General features: G+C 38.1%; 1 protein-coding gene across 3 annotated transcripts in view; it reads left to right on the top strand.

Annotated features, from left to right (window-relative positions):
* The window catches only part of tfeb (transcription factor EB), a 43,761-nt gene extending 22,713 nt beyond the window's left edge, over nucleotides 1-21,048 (top strand). For all 3 annotated transcript variants that reach the window (XM_065241412.1, XM_065241414.1, XM_065241413.2), the window contains 8 exons: nucleotides 5,253-5,522; nucleotides 9,447-9,737; nucleotides 10,443-10,535; nucleotides 13,712-13,829; nucleotides 14,885-14,941; nucleotides 16,290-16,365; nucleotides 16,535-16,682; nucleotides 16,838-21,048. In XM_065241412.1, the coding sequence (XP_065097484.1) occupies nucleotides 5,313-5,522; nucleotides 9,447-9,737; nucleotides 10,443-10,535; nucleotides 13,712-13,829; nucleotides 14,885-14,941; nucleotides 16,290-16,365; nucleotides 16,535-16,682; nucleotides 16,838-17,356 (1,512 nt within the window). In that variant the 5' untranslated portion in view covers nucleotides 5,253-5,312 and the 3' untranslated portion in view covers nucleotides 17,357-21,048. The remainder of the gene's footprint in view (nucleotides 1-5,252; nucleotides 5,523-9,446; nucleotides 9,738-10,442; nucleotides 10,536-13,711; nucleotides 13,830-14,884; nucleotides 14,942-16,289; nucleotides 16,366-16,534; nucleotides 16,683-16,837) is intronic.

A 21,048-nucleotide genomic window follows, 5' to 3' on the forward strand; every position in this document is an offset into this window, starting at 1 on the left:
TCATGCCTTTATGTTTAAAGAAGAGACTAAGCCAAATCTAGTGAATCGAACATCACAGAGACATGGATGGGCTCTTTTAACTTAGTCCTCGAAGCACCCACCCATAAAACTATTTGGTTAAAGTCCCTGTAAAGTCAGATATTAAATGTGTTCTGAGTTTGTCACGCCACAGAAAAATTTACTAACCACCCAATCAAATTTGAATGATGGAAAAACCAAGCAAATAAAATAAATTATCAAAATCTTGAAAAAATAGAAAACTTTCTCTGCTCTCAACTTTAAAGACTGTTACATAAGTAGTTACACGAGTAAGTATGTGGCACAAAATAAAACGTGGCGATTTTTTTAAGCAAATAAACAATTAGATTAAAACTATTTAAAGAATGAGAACTATGGTGGAAGAACACTTAGTTTGCAGCACTTTGACCTCGGGCGCAGTAATATTAGGGACTTTAAGCAACAGCCTCTGATGGAACGGCAACGGCATTCTGGCGTTGTATTGCGCATGTGCGAATTTAACTGCTACTTTGCGACGTTCTACTGTAACGGTCTACTACGGGAGAACAGCTGATTTGCCGTAGTCGCTACAACGTGAGAGTTTGTGTAAATAAATGTTATGTTTTATGGCATATGACATTGTAATTGCATCAGTTTATGATTGTACCACATGTCTTTTATATAATATCTGTTAAAATGTTTTAAATTTAAGCTAATTTTAAAGATTTTTAAGTATTCAATGTTTTCAAGTATTGCTTAAATCTAGGTTTTTAGACTTATTTACATCATACAATAGTAAAAACTCATCTTCTGACAAAAGATTGTCATTTAATGACAAAACCAACCCTTCTCTTGCTTTTTTAAATGACATTTTTTGTTTCTCAATAAATGAATTTATACCGCGTTGCGCTGTCCTGTTTACGGTTGCTTAGTGATTTTTACGTTCTTGGCTACGGCGGTGTGACAGCATACTTCCGGTCGCCGTAGCCGTTCCATTCCCAGCTGTTGCTTAAAGTCCCTATTGACCGCAGTTTGAGCGAGAGTGGGAGTAGTTAGGAGTGATGATGTTACTGCTCGCCAAGGTTGAAGTGCTGCAAACTAAGTGCTCTTCCGCCATACAATATAGTTCTCATTTCTTTAAATAGGGAAAACATGGAAGTGTTTGGTGGCTTCTAAATTCATCCCTGTTTGGATCCTAAGGAATGAATGGGGCTAGGCTAAATGCTAACACATTTACAACGCGCTGTACAAAAATTAAGTGCACACTTTGAAAAAAGATAGGTGTGTATTAATTCGTCTAAGTTGAGGTAGGAACATAGTAAAATATTGAAAAACTGTGGTGTTTTCCTTTAAAATCGAATAGGCGCCGTGCATATGTAATTCCGCATAATGTTTATTATAGCTTATTACATACATAAAATTAAACGGTGTGTCAATTTAATATTTTATAATATTAGTATGAAAATTGCTTGTTTGGGGGTGTATCACACTGTTTGCTGAAGTGTCTGATGTGATTAAAGTGTCTTTGGGCAATATGAGATATGAGTGGTGTCAGTCGTCATATGTTTTGGTAGCTGGACTGTGATCTGGGGGGGCTTGCTGGGGTAGAGAGCATACGTTCAAGAGTCACGGTTCGCTACTGACCCTAAAACAGTTGCAGCAAATTTTAGTGATATTTTTCGGCCGATTTTTGATGAATTTGAAACCATCGGCATATCGGCAATAGCACGAGAAAGGCCGATACCGATTGTTTATTAATTAACTGCATAAAGAAATCCATTATATGTAAAAAAAACAAGTTAATGTTGTTAAAATAAATAAATGCTGAATAGCAAAAACCACCTTTGAAGGTTGTCATGCTGTCTTATTATATTTGTTTTAGCTTAATTTGTGTCTCTCTTATTATGTTGGTCAGTTGAATGTTAATTAGATCCAATCCATGTTCAGTAAAAATAATTTGATGCAGAAATAAACTAGCTAATAGACCAACTGTATAGTATTGTATACAAGTGTTTAATATCGGTATCAGTCAGAAGTTGTCTGTTTAAATCGGTATCGCCCCCAAAAAATCCTAACGGTGCATCCCTAGCAAATTTTCTTCAGAAAATATACAGATGTCGTTATTAGTGCTGCCATACTACCACATCCATATTTCTATATCAGATACAATCCTGGTGGTTTGGTTCAAAGCCTCAGTCTGCTGTGATCCAGCTGTGGTTTTTCTCTTTGCGAGGCAGTCTGTCCCAAAGCTCGGCTCTCCTGGAATTGAGTCAACCTCTGGCCACCGCCAGGGTGACAAAGCCCGAAAGTGTCCACTGCCGAGTATGAACCACAAAGCGTGCGTTGTTTTTATCCCTCTCCACCGCTGAAATGTACACTGTGGGCTAAACACGGCCTCAGTACCCTCTCAATAGGAGCTGCTTTGCTTATTGTACCTCTAGTACAATAAGCTTTTCTCCATAGGCGGTCGTGTGCCACAGGCTTGTGTTTTCCGCCCCCTAGCTATGTACATTATAGTTTGTGATGAATTCCTCTGTGCCTTAAACCAGACCTCAGTATAGGGTATGGTCCACACAGAGGTGTGACGATTTTAAGTTCTTACAGATTTAGACTTTGTTTGTTTGTTTGTTTTTTTGTGTAATCCCAGACTAATACAATGAAGGTGAGATCTAATGGTCAATAATGTATGTTGTTAGACTTCTTGTATACAGAAAATATCACTTGATTATTACAGTTTATTCAAAAAATGATATAAATGTCCATTATTATATGAATTATTATAAATAAACATCTTAAAAGCACTTTTGAATTTGCCTTAGACATTAGCACACTATATAATTATTAATAAGATTTTGAATGCACCACATCAATACAAAGCTTGCAAATTTAGCACGGCATCTTTTCCAATAAGTACTAAATCTAAATTCTCTTTCCTTTTTAAAACATTCTTACAATTCTTCTTTTAATAGCAAAGTCATGCTTGTTTGCACAGTGGTTTTCTGTAGCACCCAGAAAAGAGGAACTCATCCTTTTAGGAACTCCCCAGGTCAGCAGTAAACACAGGGCGTGGGTGTTTCAGCAGTGGGGTGAGAGACATAGGGGTGAGGATGTTTTGGGGTGTTTCCATATCGAAAAGGTCACTCACATGAGCTTTAACGCAAAACATCACCTGACCCTCACATGATTTCCCCAGTCACAATTGTTATTACTCATACATCCAAGATTTATTTATGGGATTTATTTTATATCTAAATGAATAAAATGATGAAATGAGATAATTTTGATATATGATCTAAAATAGACAATAGATGGAAAGGCCCAAAATACAATCCCAGAGGTTCCTCAGAGTTTGCTCTTTCATAGCTCAGGAGATATGATACTGAGTTCTCAGTTGTGTTTTACTGAAACATCAATTTAGTATCAAAATCTAAAAAATTCTAAATTTGCCTAAGAGAAATTAAAGTAAAAGAAATAAGACAATTCTTAAAATACATTGAGTTAGAATTACCTGGACAGGGTTTAGATTAAGCCAGAAATAGGCATTAGTTATATGCAGGACCAGATTCAGCAGCAACAGCAGGCAGCAGCCATGCATTACATGCAACAACACATCCCAGGCTCACCCACACTCTCACCCGCTATCAGTGCCCATGCAGGTGCCCATTGAAGTGCAAAAGGTTGGCATAATCATCAGCGTGGATTTCTTTTTTCTGAAATGACACACGGTTCCTTGAATGTTTGTCTGTGGTGAAGTTTGGTTTACCAATGTGTGGCTCATTTGACCACATTAACCAGAGTAATCTGTCCAGGAATGGCACAACATTCATATCATCTCACAAACACACCACCTGTCTTCTCCCCATTCCCATTTCTTGGTTTTAATAATACATGATCTACAAAGAAAGGGTATTTTTAGAAATACTTTATTTTTGGGGGGATATGCCCACTCCCAAAAATCTCCAAATCCCAAATTCCATGTGTTGCAAGCAGTGTTACGAGGGTTGATCCGAAATGAGCGGTTACCCGCGGTTACAACTCATCCAAATAATATTCGTGTCACGGTCGGTCGGGTCATTTAAAATAAAGATCCCAGTTAACTATTTTAAACAATTACCACTTTTAAAAAATGCGGGCCAGGGAGCGGGTCGGGTACACTATTTATTTTTTTGCGCTCCGAGTTGCAGACGGGTTAGTTGAAAACGTCGATCGGGTGCGGGTTGTTTATACATTGACCCGTGCATCACTGGTTCCCAGGGCATGAATGAGCCCCCAAAGAGATCCTAATCTTTCTTTGCATTGGATAGTTCAGCACTGTCGCTACCCAAGTTGTCCTAACAGTATGAATAAGATTAGGTACTCCAATAATTTCTCATGTGGCGCACTGGTGTTTTTAGGGCAAAATGGTGGGCAAAGTCCGAATAGGCATTAGTTATATTAGGACAGTTTAGTCAAACATGCCTTACAAAAAAAATACTGGTGTGCATCTTGAGGCAAAGCAATGGCACTTATATATTTTCAATTATGTTTTCAATTAAGACAGCTTAAACAAGCATTTGTTACTTAAGCCCTGTATGGGAAACCACCCCTAAGAGTATGGAGCTGTAAAATGAATGTACATTCTACAGGTAAAATAATCTGATTTGGGTACATTTGATGAGAAATGTTTAAGTTCATATCTTCAATAATATTGACTTTTTATTACAGACTTGGCAAATCTGAGCTCATTTAATGACATTGTTGAGATATCTTGTGAAATTTTGGAGTATTTTTCTCAGGAGAAATATCTAACAAAAGTTTCCGTTTGCTATTCATTTAATCTCATTGATGTCTGGAAGAAATAATTGAGATATTAAAGAAATCTCATCTGCAATTTTTCTTAGGGGAATGTCTTGACATTTTTGGTTAATTTGCAATAGAAATAATTATTGTAGGATAAATAATACATTACAAAACACCTTGCCATTCCTTGTTTCTAAACTTATAAATGAATCATAAGTTCTCTTTAAAAACATTTGCACACATGTGATACAACACAAATGTACACATGTACATAGTTAGTAAATGAGAACAAGGATCATTGGATGTACATCATGTCAACTACACTCAAATTAAGCTATGAAACATTTATAAATATTTATCATGTTTATGGCTACAGAGCTGTTTTTTACATGTAATGAAAGATATGCAACCATACAATTATGAATATATTTCCCTATATCCATTTACTTCCTCTAACTCTCCTTATTACTTTGCAGACACCCCCTCCACTGTTCGGGCTGGACTGCACAGCAGCCCGCCCCCCGCGTCCCCCAGCCATGTCGTCACGCATCGCCATGCGCCTGCAGCTTATGCGGGACCAGATGCAGCAGGAGGAGCAGCGGGAGCGGCAGCAACAGCAGCAACAGCAGGCAGCAGCCATGCATTACATGCAGCAACACATGCCAGGCCCAACCACACCCTCACCCGCCATCAGTGCTCCATCTCACTTCCAGGCGCCCATGCAGGTGCCCGTCGAAGTGCTAAAGGTAGGCATAATCATCAGCGTACATGTGTTCGTACTAAAATGACACATGGCCTCCTTGAATTTTTGTCTGTGGTGAAGTGTGGTTCACCAATGTGTGGCTCATGTGACCACATTAACCAGTTTGAGTAAACTGTCGTTGGCGATAAGTGCAGGAATGCCACAACATTCATATCATCTCACAAACACACCACTCGTTTTCTTTCCTTATGACCATTTTTGGTTTTCATTATAAAGGATGTACAAAGAAAAGTTGTTTTAAGAAATACTTTATCAAGACTCATTTTTTGGGGGATACGCCCACTCCCATAAATCTCTCCAAATTTGGCTCTCCAAATGGCAAAAAAATCTCTCTGTGTTCCAGGGCATGAATGAGCCCCTCATGAGACCCTAATCTTTCTTTGAATTGGAAAGTTCATCACTGTCGCTACCTGAGTTTTCCCAACAGGATGATTATGATTAGGTACTCCAATAATCTCTCATGTGGCGGTGCTTCTAGGGAAAAATATTGGCCAAAGTCCAGAAGTCAGTGGGTCGTGCAGGACTGACCACCGGTTTACAGCACTGGATTACATTTCAACCAAGATAAAAACAGAAACTAGTAATATCTGAGAAAGAATGCGGTGGAACGGCAGGCAGGTAGAGAGGAAACAGGCAGAAAAGAGGATTTGTCTTGTATGTATTTCTTTGTAGATAACAAACAGGAAGAGATTAATCTCAGTTGATGTTTCTGCCGAATTTCAAAGATGTGTTCCTGAATTACAGCAAGCTGTGTGCTTTGTGTCTACTTCAACCATGTAATAGCCCTGTGTTTCTTTTTTTAACATTTAGGATCTTAACACAGAATCACAGCTTATCCACACTCTGCTGTGATAATAATGATTTATTATTTAATGATTTGTCCATTCAAATACTTCCCACCTTGATATTTTCCTGACACAAATTGGCCTGTTAATATGTATCATTTTGCACCATGTGTTTCGATTGTACAGTATTAGTGTATCAACTCAAAAGTCCAAGAATGTTATTAGAGATTATAAAAAGATGATGTCATGGCGGCATGATGTCTGTTCATGATGCATTATTACACAACATTATGCTTTCTGTCTGATAACTATCAACATTAAAGAGGTTTCTGAATAGACGAAAACTTAGATTATATCAGAGACTATGAATTCAGTTACTTGTCCAACAGCTTTCAGTTGGTTAGCCAACGATAACTATTGTTTTGCTACAACTGTTTCAGTAAAATCATGTATGAATCATTTAAATGGATAGTTTACCCCAAAAAACCATCGTGAGCACCATTGACATTTATAGTAGGAGAAAATAATACTATGAAAGTGAATCAGGCTCATGATCAGTTTGGTTTCAAACATTCCTCAAAATATCTTCCTTTGTGGTCATCAGAACAAAGAATTTAAAACAGGTTTGAGGGAGAGTAAATGATGAAAGAATTTTCATTTTTGGGTGAACTATCCCTTTAAAGGGGATAGAGAATGAAAAACCATTTTTACCTTGTCTTTGTTGAATAATGGTAGTCTACCCGCATTCACGAACATACAAAAAGTGCTAGATATTCTAAACATCTCAGTCTCATAGAAATTCCTCTTTTAGAAATGTCAGCCAGAAAACGGCCCAATCTGAAAAACTGATGCTTATGACATCACAGGCATCTAACTGCCCCTCCACTTTAAAATAATTGGCTACATTTTTTGAGTGGCAGCAAAGTCAGCCAATCAGTAATGAAATTGCAAGTTAAGCCAGTAGGGGGAGCCAAATAGGTGCAAAACCACTTGTTTAAAATCCCCCACCCTAATAGAGCTATCTGAGAGAGGTTTTTAGGAAGCTTCTAAGGCATTACAGACCCAAACAAAAACATTTTTGTCTACATGTCACATCACAGAACAAGGATAAGTACCCCGTTCAGTCATTCTATGTCACCTTTAAACTTTGAGTCCGGCATAACATTGTTTCTAACTGAGGTTGTTTTTTTTTTAAGTCAAATACTGTATCCATTTCGCTCCAACAATCTAAAAAGGCCTTAGTAAAGTACAGCACAGTAGCTACTGTGATAGTTTTCATTAGTGTAAGTCTATGGTTATGTTTTGTGTCATAGCATTATGTTGTGGGTTATGTTATGGCAATAACTAGATGTACCTAGATGTTGTTGTCCCCATGCAACCAGTCACGTGTCATCCCAGGATTAAGCAACAGTGGCTCCTGTTTCACCCTGGCACACTATCATTTTTCTGGACATTTACTGCTACCGTTCCTAGATATAATAAAATGTAATGCAGTTATCTGTCCATGTAAAATGACCTTGGTAACAAAGCTTCTATAATTTTACTCGTGAGAGCTGGCCAAAAACTCCTTTGCATGGCCTGCATGAAGGCATTTAACCCCCTCCTGAAAGTGTTCGAGTTCAGCTTGTGTTTTATATGCTCCGATATGTTTTAGTTCAGTTTTAAGTAAATAAGAAGTCTAAATGGATGAGTTGCGTAATTCGATAGCTGTTGTATAAGAGTGCCTTGTCATCCACCAAATTATAGGCATGTTTTTATTTTTTCAATGAGTTTTATGACTAGTATTTTTCATCAGTGTATTGACAGTAGAGCTCAAATTTGTTGATATACCTGCATGCTTGCTTCATTGTTAGCACAGTTATGCATAGATGTATAAATAATAAGATTGGCATAATGTATAGATCAGTGGTCTCCAACATGGTTGCCAGCACTGAGTCCGTGAGTTGCCCGCCAAAGCACATTCTATTAATAGCCTTTATGTATTACATATTTTTATATTAGCTTGACATCTTTTATGTATGTAACAAGTAAAATAAAATCAACAAGTGAAACAAAAACGTTTTGAGTAGACTATGTAAAAAAGTAACCCTCCAGATCGTTTTATCCATTGTTGTAGCCCTTGCTTGCAAAAAGGTTTGGAGACCACTGGTATAGATAATAACTTTTGTTATGCTTGGAATACATTGGAGCGTTTGCCCAAAAATTATAATTTTTACTCACCCTAATGTTTGTTCAAATGACTTCATGTCTTCTGTTGAACAAGGGAGGGAAATTATGGAGACTGACAACATCAGTCATCATTCACTTTCATTAAAGGGGAAAAAACATGCATTGAAAGTGAATGGTAACTGAGGCTGTCGGTCCTTAACATTCTGCCTTTATTGTTCACAGTAGAAAGTCATGCAGTTTTGAATCACATGAGGGTGAGTTAAGGACTTATTTATGGGTGAAATGTCCCTTTAAATTCAATGTTCTGTTCATCAAATGTCAGTTGTGTGTACTTAAAGCGACATTCCACTTTTTTTTTGAAAATATGCTCATTTTCCAGCTCCCCTTGGTTACTTTCAATAGCAGGGGACTATTTTCGGGCAGTGCGTAATATCACTACACCTGCTGCAGCCATGTTACAGCAGCAAAGTCCTTGATTATTACGCCAGTTTGAGAGTATAGTTCCTAGCCATATCTGCCAAGAAAATCACAACTTTTAATTTTCCATCGGTCTTAGTACATGATGTAACTACAGAAGAGTCAAGTGTTAAATAGGAAAGATATCGAAACTCTTTGGTTATTTTTTAGCACGATGCTAATGGTCTAATCAGATTCAATGGATTGTGCTAAGCTATGCAAAAAGTGCTATCATCAAACTCAGAGATCAGCTGAATGGATTCCACAACGATAAGAATCAAATGTTTAACTTTAGAAAAAAAGTGGAATGTCCCTCCCTTTAAAGACACCCTGTCTTTGAAGTGAAAGAATGAGGCCATCCAGTCAGACACCATCTCTTCTCTAAGCCCATCAGCAGGTGCTTATGCCCTTGTGGTCCTCATAGTTGAAGTATTTGTGACTGCAGCTAAACTCCATCCAAAGTATTACTTTCTAATCTGTGCCTCTTCATGTTAAAGGTGCAGACTAATCTTGAGAACCCCACCGACTACCACCTCCGGCAGTCTCAGCGGCAGCAGCTCAAGGAGTACCTGTCCACTACCTTTGCCACCAAGCAGGCTGTGCACGCTGTCGCAAGCATTGTTCAGCCTTCTCCGCCACCCACCATGGCCCAGGGTCAGACAGGAACTGTCCCACCTCCCCTACCATCTCCATGCATGCGCACAGAGCAGCTCATGAACTCTGCTGGGAACAGCGCACCCAACAGTCCCATGGCAATGCTCAACATCGGCTCCAGCCATGAGAATGAGGTATATTTAGCTTTAAAACATTTTAATCTTTGAAAAAGATATCAAGGTTAAATTTAACATTATGTCTGTCACATTTTTTATTTTGTTTAAGAGCCGTACAACCAGAAATGAAATGCACCCCATGACACATTTTTGTCACATGTTTGTTTTATTTTATGCATCTCTTACAGTTTCATATTTAAAAGTCTGTTCCTCTTTTAGTTCACAGAAAGCTCAGTAAATGCCAAGTTCTTGCTCATCCCTCGAGTCTTATTTCTTTACCTCCGGTATTGTGGGTGTTATTTGCTTAGGTGCACGCGAAGGTCAGGGTGTTAACTAACTTAACTTCATTGTCATTGGAGTTTAAGTGGCCAATTATGGCAGTGAAGGTATAATTAAAGATTAAAGAGTGACAGGGATCCACAAAATGGCCCTTTGGAACCAAGCAGACTTTGGTCTTGCGTTTCTCTTCTCCCGTTCTACCGAATCGTATTGGATGTTGAAGTGAATATGTGCTTGTGGCACACTTACAACCTACTGTAACAGAAAGAGCATGTCAATGCGACTGTTAAGAGGAATACATCTTTCATCAGTAATTTCCATTGATTTCTCAATAATGATTTCTGGGAAAATATATTTGTACATACTTTGCAGAATGCCTATGCCTGACGTGTCTAGAGATACAAAAATGTAAAATGTCATGTTATGTGTTTGTTTTTTTTGAAGATGGATGATGTTATTGATGACATCATGAGCCTGCAGTCCAGTTATGATGACATCCAGGCTTATATTGATCCTGTGGTGCAGATGCCAAACACAGTAAGTAAAAGTCTTGCTAAGTTTAGGCCTCTAAAACTAATAGACTTATAGTAGAAAATTGAGTATAATTCCTGTTTATGATGCACAGACTGCATCTCATTGATGCTGAATAGGTCTATTTCTGAAACCTTTTTGCTTTGACAATGGAGGAATTATGCTATATCATTTGTTGTGCTGTTTTATCATGGTTTGAGAGATGAAAAGCATCTTTGTTCAGACCGCCAAAAGTCAAATCTAATTATAGCAAAGCAACATCACGGTTAAAATGATGCAATTGTTTTGCTCTCATGCAACCTCAAAACAAGTTACAGTAGCTATCGATTTATATATTCATTTATTTAACGCAAAATATTTTTCCTTCCTGATTTATTGGATAACCGAACCAGACGGACTCCAGCCAGCCTTAAGTGTTTTTAAAAGTCTAATTGACTTAAATGTTTTGACCTGATCCGCCCAGCCGAAAAAAACATGACATTCCGAATCGGTAAAATGAGAGCACCGTGCTGTGTATCTAAAGTATCTACTCAACATTAACAATTAAGCCACACTAAGTTAGAGATCAACTTGTTTACAAGGCATTTTGTGAAGGTGGGGACGCTGCAGAAGGGGGGAGGTTTTGGAGAGAGAGGGAGAAGGCTTGGAGAGGGGAGGCTGAAAGTCCAGATAGGGGAAAGTTCAGTTTAGTGGTTAAGAGAAAGTTGAAGAGAGAAGGTCCTGGTGCGACTCAGATCAGTCCCTTAGGAGAGGTTGAAGAAGAGGAGGGGTTAAACAGCAAGTGTGCGCCAACCATGAGAGATTCAGAGGCCGGTGTGAAAGAATCGAATAAAACCTATGCCATCGTGGAGGTTATCGATGGGGAAAAGATTCAGCTGGTAAGGCCGGGCTGTTGTTTAGGCTTTTAATGTACAGCTAATTCCTGGAAGAAAATAGGAATGCCACGGACACTGGTAACATGGTCACACATATTTAGCCGTGCACCCTGTTGCTTTCATGTATGTGCAAATGATTTGTTGTTTATGACTGTTGTTAGAAGAGAGCGACCGTGTATCATTCGCAGCTGTTGTCTCTATAAAGACTTTGTAAGCTTGATGTGATGTGATGTGTCCTGTTTGCACAATACTGAGTGAATGAGTTGGGTGATTGATTTTTCGATTGATCCGTGTTCTTGGGAATTTAATTGATCTTTTATTGTTTGGGGTTGGCAGATTGTTTAAATCAAATTTGGTATTTGACCAAACAGTCTTGGCTTTTTCATGGTTGATATTTTCCATACGCAGTGATTTTTCTTCATGAATGAAACGGTTATGCATGCCTGCAGAAGGATTTAAGATGTAATCCTGGTGGCTTTGGAATTGAAAATGCAAGCATGGCCTTGCCAAGGTTTAACGTTCAGTGTGCAGGCTGTGTTTCAGAATAGGTTTAAAGGTCAGAAGAGACATCGGGGTGAATAGGTGGGGTTTAGACATAACTCCTAATGAGGCTGCACCAGAGATCACCCCTGACCTCTGTTCCTTCATCACTGCTTCAATGTCTTTGATCAGCGATTTAAAACCTCTCACAATGAATTTCCCAAACCCAACCTCTTGACTACACTGCGCAAATACATATTTTGAATCATTGTCATAAAGCAGCTTTTAAGCATTTTTAGACTGGATTTAATCTTTCCCTTTCCTTAGCTTAGCATTTGCAAGCATGCTAAATGAGCTGTTGCAGTCTTTTGGTGTAAAGAAAACTTGCAAAAATACATAACATAACGGTTTCTCTCTCCAGCACCGTTTATCGGCATTGTGCTGGCTTTTTTACTGTTGATTTGTGTTTGTTTGGCATTGTGCTTCACAGTAGCGCCCGCGATAAGGTATCTGAGCATTTCCGCTGATTTATCTGTAGCAGCTTATTACGAGCTCAGAGCTGTTGTGCTTACGATTCAACTACAGCTCGGAGATGAAATAAAAGATACAACCGGTGTAAAACAATAAAGAGCACGATAAGAACGACCTGTGATAGTCAATGATTTCTCTCACCTCAGGAGTGTGATTTTTTTCGAGTTTTATCTCTGTGTTATCGCTGGATTTTATAGCTTTGCTGTAGAGATAAGATGTGTTTTTATTGGGATTTCAATGATTGTGATGATTTACCAGAGTTACGCTGAATATAGCTTTAAAAAAATGAAAGACATACTAGCTGAACATTCTCCAGCAGGGAATGTATAGGTTGTGATCCCAAGATCATCAAATACAGGTGATGCATTATATTCTTAAGCTTAAAGGGATAGTTTGGTCAAAAACGATATTAAACCCATGATTTACTCACCCCCAAGCTGTCCGAGTTGCATATGTCCATCGTTTTTCAGACACACATTTTCGATATTTTAGAAAATGTTTTAGATCTTTCAGTTGATTAAATGTAATGTTACGGGGTCCGCCCATAGTCCACGACTTTCAAGTCCAAAAAAGTGCGTCCATCCTTCACAAATTAAATCCAAACGGCTCCAGGATGATAAACAAAGGTCTTCTGAGGGTAATCCGCGCGGTGTTGTTGTAGAAATATCCATATTTAAAACTTTATTAACGAAAATAAAAACCTTCCGGTAGCGCCGCCATCTTAGACTCCTCTGTATTCAGGATGAGAGCTTACGCAGCCTACGGATGCTCCTCTGCTGCTGCTCTGTGGCCCCGCCCTCCGAATTTGTCATACGTCACTAAGAAAAGTGCGTACACTACGCTTATACTCTCTCCTGAATACAGAGGAGTCTAAGATGGCGCCGCTACCGGAAGGTATTTATTTTCGTTAATAAAGTTTTAAATATGGATATTTCTACAACAACACCGCGCGGATTACCCTCAGAAGACCTTTGTTTATCATCCTGGAGCCGTTTGGATTTAATTTGTGAAGGATGGACACACTTTTTTTGGACTTGAAGGTCGTGGACCCCGTAACATTACATTTAATCAACTGAAAGATCTAAAACATTTTCTAAAATATCCGAAAATGTTTTTGTCTGAAAAATGATGGACATATGCAACTCGGACAGCTCGGGGGTGAGTAAATCATGGGTTTAATATCATTTTTGGCCGAACTATCCCTTTAATTGTGGCATAGAAAGAGTTGTACTGTATGTAAAATGAATCATGGCTCTTTATACCTTACCCAGACGCATGTGTTTTTGTGCACTTTAGCTCCCACTGTCTAGCAGCCATTTGGATGTGTACATGGGGCCAGGTATGACCGGACCAGCAGTCGCCATGTCCAGCAATTCCTGCCCTGCCAATCTGGCCATCAAGAGAGAGGTCCCAGGTAAGGCTGATATTATAAAACCCATACAGACTATTACAATATTGCTCACATAGATTTGGGAACTGCATACGGTTTTATTTGTGTTATGTTTCAGTGATATGTTTAAGGATTGGTACATTACCAATCAAATATTGGGACACAAACAAAAATAAACTAATAAATTAAGTATTTTACAAAGCTTAGCATGTTCTGTGTATTTTTATTTCTAACCTTTAAAATTATTGACATTTTAGTAAAGAATTGTATGCATAGTTCAAATTTTATTCAAACATAAGCTTTAAATATGAAAATATTCATCATTCTGTCACTTTCATTGTATTGTATTGTATTAATTTCTTTGTTGTAATTAACAAAGGAAGATATGTTGAGGAATGTTTGTAACCAAACCCATCATGAGCCCCATTCACTTTCATAGTAGGAAAAAATAATACAATGGTAGTGAATGGGGCCCCATGAACGGTTTGTTTACAAACATTCCTCAAAATATCTTTCTTTGTGTTTGTAACAACATGAGGGTGAGTAAATAATGACAGAATGTTCATTTTTGGGTGAACTATCCCTCCTTTAAGATGTTTTTGAGAAACATGCGACATGTTTTGTGCTAACTTTACTTGTCTTAGCAAACCTTTGACTGGTAGTTTATCAGTAAAGTGATTACAAGTGATCTGAATGGCATGAATTATGGTTATCAAACATCAAATTTCCTGTAGCTCAGGAAGCTCATTTGTTAGAGCATTGCATTAGCAGTGCAAAGGTCATGGGGTTAATCCCAGTAAACATGCATACTAATAAAACACTTGAATTTATCCATTTACTTTGGATAAAAGTGTCTACCAAATGCATACATGTAAAAACAAAATCACTGTCATAGGAAAACAAACAATAGTAGTTTTAAATAGGATCAGTCAAGTGTTTGACATACTAATCTCGAATAAGAAACATAAAACACTGAGCTGAGCTTTAGGAAAACTTTGCTTAAACATTATCCAGTACATACAGCGAAACATGTTTGCAATAACAGTCGATTGACAGGTTCGCCTTTTGTTTTTGTCAAGATGGTGACGTCCGTGCCATGGCTAAAGAGAGACAGAAGAAAGACAACCACAACCTGAGTGAGTATGCGCTTTTTCCTCCTTATTTTTCACGGTTTACAACCGCTCACAGTTTAAAGTACAGCAGCTCTGTTAAAGTACTTTTGCCCTGCCGTTGACACCCGCCATCACATCTGCCCCTGGGTAAATTCAGCTGACACTGCACAGCACTTTGGTGTATAGTTAACCGGATGGATCCTGCTGCTGTGGCATTAAAATGTAATTGTCTGTGACAATATTCAGGTATTGGAGTTTGGAGTTAAGTAATTCCGCTAAGATGTGCTAAGCTTGGCCTTTTCCCAAGTACATCATTATAAAATAGTATATAGTGCCATATCTCTTGCATTATAAATGCTTTGCTTATAATGTGAGAGCGTGCGTGAAAGCTATTGCCTGAAACTTTACCTCATTAAATTAAGTTTGAGTCAAATAAAAAAGGAATCTTTATTATGGTTAAATCTTATATTAATGCCAAGGTAAGCCCAAATTAAGAGCTATAAACCTTTAAGCACTAAAGTCATAGGTTCGAATCACTGCAAACACACATACTTATATAATGCCATAACACTTTGGGTAAATGCATAACATAAATTGTGCCATACTGACTGTGTAATAGGGGTGTCACGATTCTCCAAATCCTCGATTCAATTACATTTTCGATTCTAAGGTCACAATTCGATTCTCGATTTTTACTTTTTACGTAAAGCACAAAAAATGCTATGCCATTTTTAGACTAGACTTTTGGGGACATATAATATCTGACCTTGAACCCAGAGATGCCCTGCCATGCTAGTCGTGCTGCCAGTGAAACAATATGGTGCGTACATAACTGATAAAACAAAACTTCCTGTCAGATGAACATCTGTCAGTACTTTGCTCATTAAAAACTCGCTTTTATTACCGTCAGACGAGATTGTGAGACTATACCCCAATAAGTCATGTTCAAATGCTGTTTTCATAACTCTTAAGTTGTTGTGAAACTTACAGATCTCAGTTCAGAGAAACGATCGGCCCAAGGCACAAGCGGGAGGCGCTTGCTGTTTTTTTGTTTCCCATGTAAAGAGCAGCTTGCGTGGTGTCTCCTGCATCTGCCTTGCTATCTTTTAATTGGCTGTAGCTAGTTAAGTTAGAGAAGGTTGACTCGCAGCACTCAACACGTGTTTTTTTTCCCGCTTGGCAAGCCGACCAGACGTGACATGGGAGCGTGGCAGCATCGACGATTCCATTTTTTTATTCGAAGTTCTAGGTTGTGACTTAATTTCGATCGATTTCTATTTAAAATCGAAATCATGACACCCTTACTTTCTTTGTTATATTGTAATGCTAATAAGTATTGTCATACTAACAAATCCATTTACTTTACTTTTAGTTGAAAGAAGACGAAGATTTAACATTAATGATCGAATTAAGGAGCTGGGAACCATGATCCCCAAAACCAATGATCTGTAAGTTTGCATTCATTTGAACACATGGGTTTCCATGATTGTAATTTCATCCGAACCAGATGTGAACTTTGTAGGGCACCTCTTTAAACTGCATGGGCTCACTGTAGTAAACTTCCATAGCATTCTTTTATCAATAAGCACTTGTCCATCTGGATCCTCTTGTGTTCAGGGATGTACGCTGGAATAAAGGCACGATTCTGAGGGCCTCTGTGGAGTATATAAAACGCATGCAAAAAGACGTCCAGAGAACCAGAGAGGTGGAGAACAACTTCAGAAAGATGGAGATGGCCAACAAACATCTATGGCTCCGCATTCAGGTGAACATTTATTCAATTCACATTTCATTACGTAATTTGAATCCAACCATGGATTCAAACAACCCAGCATCTTTTAGTGTGATTTTACATTTCTATCGATTTAGTTCAAACAAGCACATGTCTCATCTTATTGTTCTCCATCATCACCCCTGCAGGAACTTGAGAGGCAGGCTCAAATGCATGGCCTTCCCAACACCTCTCCATCAGGCCTGAACAACACTGAGGTTCTGAACCCCTTCATCAAGCAGGAGAGCAGTCCTGAGGAGAACCACCTCCCGCATCAGCACCACCTCCCCCCTCACTACCCCCAGCATCAACAGCATCAGGGTCAGCCCCGGCCGCACCCTCAGCTTCACCAGCACCTCCACCCCCAGCCCCCGCTGCAGTATCCAGCTGTCGGCAGCTCCCAGCACTTTGACTATGCCCAGTCACTGGACTTATGTGACAGTGGCATTCTAGGATATCAGGATGGGATGGGTGGCATGGGGGATCTCGGCTCATTGGGCGGAGGCATTGCACAAATGGGAAAGAAGAATGAGCTAGGTTTCTTACTAATGGATGAGACCTTATCGCCTTTGGGTGGAGACCCGCTGCTATCAGCCATGTCCCCTGAAGCTTCTGTGGACAGCAGCCGTCGTAGCAGTTTTAGCATTGAGGATTCAGACGTACAGTGATGTGGCCGGCCTTGCGTGTCACTGTGCAGATATTGCAAATATAACGCAGTTAGCAGAAAATACGGTTTAGGTACTTTTTCATGTTTTGTCTGGCACACAAATCAAAGCGTCATGCTTTTAGTATGATTTATTACTTTTGTATACAAACCTTTTTTTGCTCTACAAAGCTGTTCGCAAAAATCAGTATATGCACATAATGATACATAGATACATGCAATATACACTGTAACAAAACAAACTGAAATGCTTGAATCCTGTCACCTAGCGTTAGCTTATATTGTACAACAATCCAGAAGCCCTGCAATATAAAAGTGCACCAGTACAACCATCAAAACTTCCGTTTAGGTATTGTTTTGTAACCCAAAAATGTAGCGTTCGAACCAGTACAAAAAAAAATTTAAATATGCATCTCCACCTTAAAATCATAATCAATACAAAAGTCACATTTAATTTCTGTCTTGCACTGTAAAAATGCTCTGTTTTATAGCTTTATTATATACACTGTCAAGCATTAAGTCAAAATATGTGCCCCATCTGTCACTGGAGTGGTACCCTTTTAAAAAGTGCAGCTTTGCACCTAAAGAGTTCATATTAGTACCTCAGAGGTACATAATGGTACCAATGACAGCCTGTAAGTACCTCATATATACATATTAGTACCTCAAAGGTACATGTTGTTACCAAATGTATACTTATCTAATGGTACATAATAGTACCTTTTGAAAGGGTACTGCGTTAGTGATAGCTGGTGTAAATATTTTGACCGTAAGTCAGTCCTTCTCCAGAAAAACGTGATTATGCGATCGCATGATTCAATGCGTAATCAGCCAAAGTCCGCATATTTATGTGCGGGCCGCATTTTTTTAAAATGCCGCACTTTCGGCGCATAAATTGCAGATTTCTGCTCGCAAAATATGCAGGGCTTACATGATTTCAAAAACATTAATGAAAAGCTGCAAACAGTTTTTGCAAGTTCACGCAGTGTTGGCAAGTTCACGCAATTTCATTGCATGAACATCCTGCATATTCCATTGCATTTTTTAAGAAAACGTGCCGCAACAATCACAAAAGAACTCCGCGTTTTTCTGGAAGGACTGATTTGTCTTTTTCCAATAGTGAAACATATATTTTCCTAATAAATAGATTGGAAGCGTTTCCTATGATTATATCACCACATCTAAGCTCTTAGACAGACAGAGGGAAAGCTTCCTCTATCATAGCAATATGCAAAATCAGCTTCCTTCCAGGTTCCCACAGACAAAAAACCTTTTGAAAAAGTTTATTTAAAGGGACTGTAAGTAGGATTTTAAGTGTTTTATTAATCAAAATCAATGTCTTTATTCATAAATATGTCCTCATTGGTGTCAAAAGACCTCTGGCAATGATCTGACTTTTCTATGTAAGCTTAGAATTTCTTCTCTTTACTTACATTAAACGGGTAAGTCCAAGGAGGTTTCCGTGTTCGTTCCGCCATATTGATAAACTATAATAGCAGAGAGGGACAAAAAGCACTAGCCTACCAACATGTTTCCACAATGCGTTTTTATTCACCAGCTGAAACAGACAAGGAGATCAGTGAGTACATAACGGCTACCATAGTTACAACACGCATTTGGAAAAGCGAGGCGCTAGAGAGCACTGTTCGTTTGAATGCAAATACAATTTCACCACTACATGGGGGAAAATCCTACTTATTATCCCTTTAAACGTCTAAAATGTCTACAAATGAAGCAATACATTTTCCAGTTATGTTCTTCATAATATTTCATCCGCAAATATTGCTCTTGGGTAGAGTTAAACTTGTGCACAAGCCATGGCAATGTCTTGTTTGTCAGTGAATCATTATTTTCAGTTCTTTCCAACCAATTCACAAATGAGTGTAAATGATTTAAAATTGCTATAGTACAAAAGTTTAATGATTTTTGTAATTCATTGGTGAAAGTGTGGAAACCCTGCAAGCTTTCATTACTGTCTGTTAAAGCATACAGTAAAGTCTCGTCCTATACACTGGTTAGTATTTCAGACTATTGTGTGCAATTCTCCACCAACATGAAGAGATTTTGAAAAAGATAAAAGAAACCTGCCACAGTGCCTGACACAAAACATTAGTTTTACACAAATACATTTTGATGTAGCAGCTCGTGTTGTTATTGAGGACAAAACAATGCATGCGGGCTTTGTTTGTTTAACAGAACAGAGCAGGTGCTGGTGTGACAGTTGAGTCAGTGGACAGCACAGCAGAATGAAATATAAATTAACTAGTCTTGTTGGAACATACTCCTAGTAAGGTGCCTTAAAGCCAAGGCTGGATTCTTCAAAAAGCACAAGGTGAAATGTCCTCGCATGTTGGAACGCAGAAAAATAAAGCCAACAGCTGTGAGTGCCATTTGCCAAGCTCAAATTTAAACAACCAAGGTGCCTTTCAGGGAACCTGGATCAAATTTCAGATTGATCCACGTTTTTGTTGTTGTTGTTGTTGTTGTAAAGAAAGTAAATATTTTCAAAAGGTACATGTACTTATATAGATTTCTTTTTCCCAAAGCACTGGAGAAACCAATTATAATTTTATTGATATTATAAAGATTTTATGAAGTGAGTTTTATTTCAAATGTTTTATGCCACTAAGCCACTTAAATGTATTTTATCTGTCCTTTTTTATTTTATCTTCTAAAAAATATTTTTCACTGCCGAGCCATTGAAATATAAACATATTTCTCATGCCATTCTGTTATGGAAATGGCAAGTGTGGAGCCATATATATATATATATATATATTTTTTTTTTGTACAAAATCATTAAAACACATCAGGCTTTTAAGAAATTAAAAGAGCATGTAAATGTTGTTTTTATATTATTTGATTCTTTTTTAAGAAAAGGTGATAATGTTAAGTTGGTGATTCGTTGTTTCATTCAATATTGATTGGAGAATGTGAATTTTATGTATTGTACAGTTCAGTAGGTTAAATTTAAGATGGTTTGTAGTCTGCCTGTGTTAAACATGAGCTTTAATAAGTTTCTTAAAAACATTTTCCAAATGATACACTTATTGTTTAACCACCACCTCTCTCTGTTTTATTGCTTTATTATTTTAAAGGTACAGTCCATAAGTGTTGAAACAGCACCACTTACCACTCAGTGATGAAAATACAGGGGAGACACCACCGGTGTTAATACATTATTGCAGGGGTTTATGACTAAATGCCTGCCCATGGCAGCAATTATAGATCACACATAAGTATAACCGACCAACTTGTTAAGCTGGGTTGGTTACTCTATGCAAATCTTTGACTTGGTTAGCTAGACAAGAAAAAGTAAAAAATAAGCAAGGGCATTTTTGGATAGCATACTGTAGCTAAAAATGGGGCTTCTAATTTTGCTTGTGTGACATTTTTGTTTTTAGCCATGCGCCAAGAATGAAAAGGTTTGCTATTAAAAAAATGAAAATAAATCACTTGAAGTAAAAGAGTATGCTTTGGTAAAATATCTTGATGAAAATACTTATTTACAGCATGCTGAAAGACAATACAAACAGAATGTGACTCAAGTTTTTACCGAAACTCTCTGAAGGCCGTGAGAATGTTTCAATGTTTCATTACTGTGGATGTGTCATGTATATGGGATTTGCGCTTTCAAAATCTCTGGAAGAAATGACAGCTCTCATTAAACATATTTAAGATGATGGGAAAACGAAA

Source organism: Paramisgurnus dabryanus, chromosome 14 (assembly GCF_030506205.2).
Source record: "Paramisgurnus dabryanus chromosome 14, PD_genome_1.1, whole genome shotgun sequence".
NCBI classification, from domain to species: Eukaryota; Metazoa; Chordata; class Actinopteri; order Cypriniformes; family Cobitidae; genus Paramisgurnus; species Paramisgurnus dabryanus.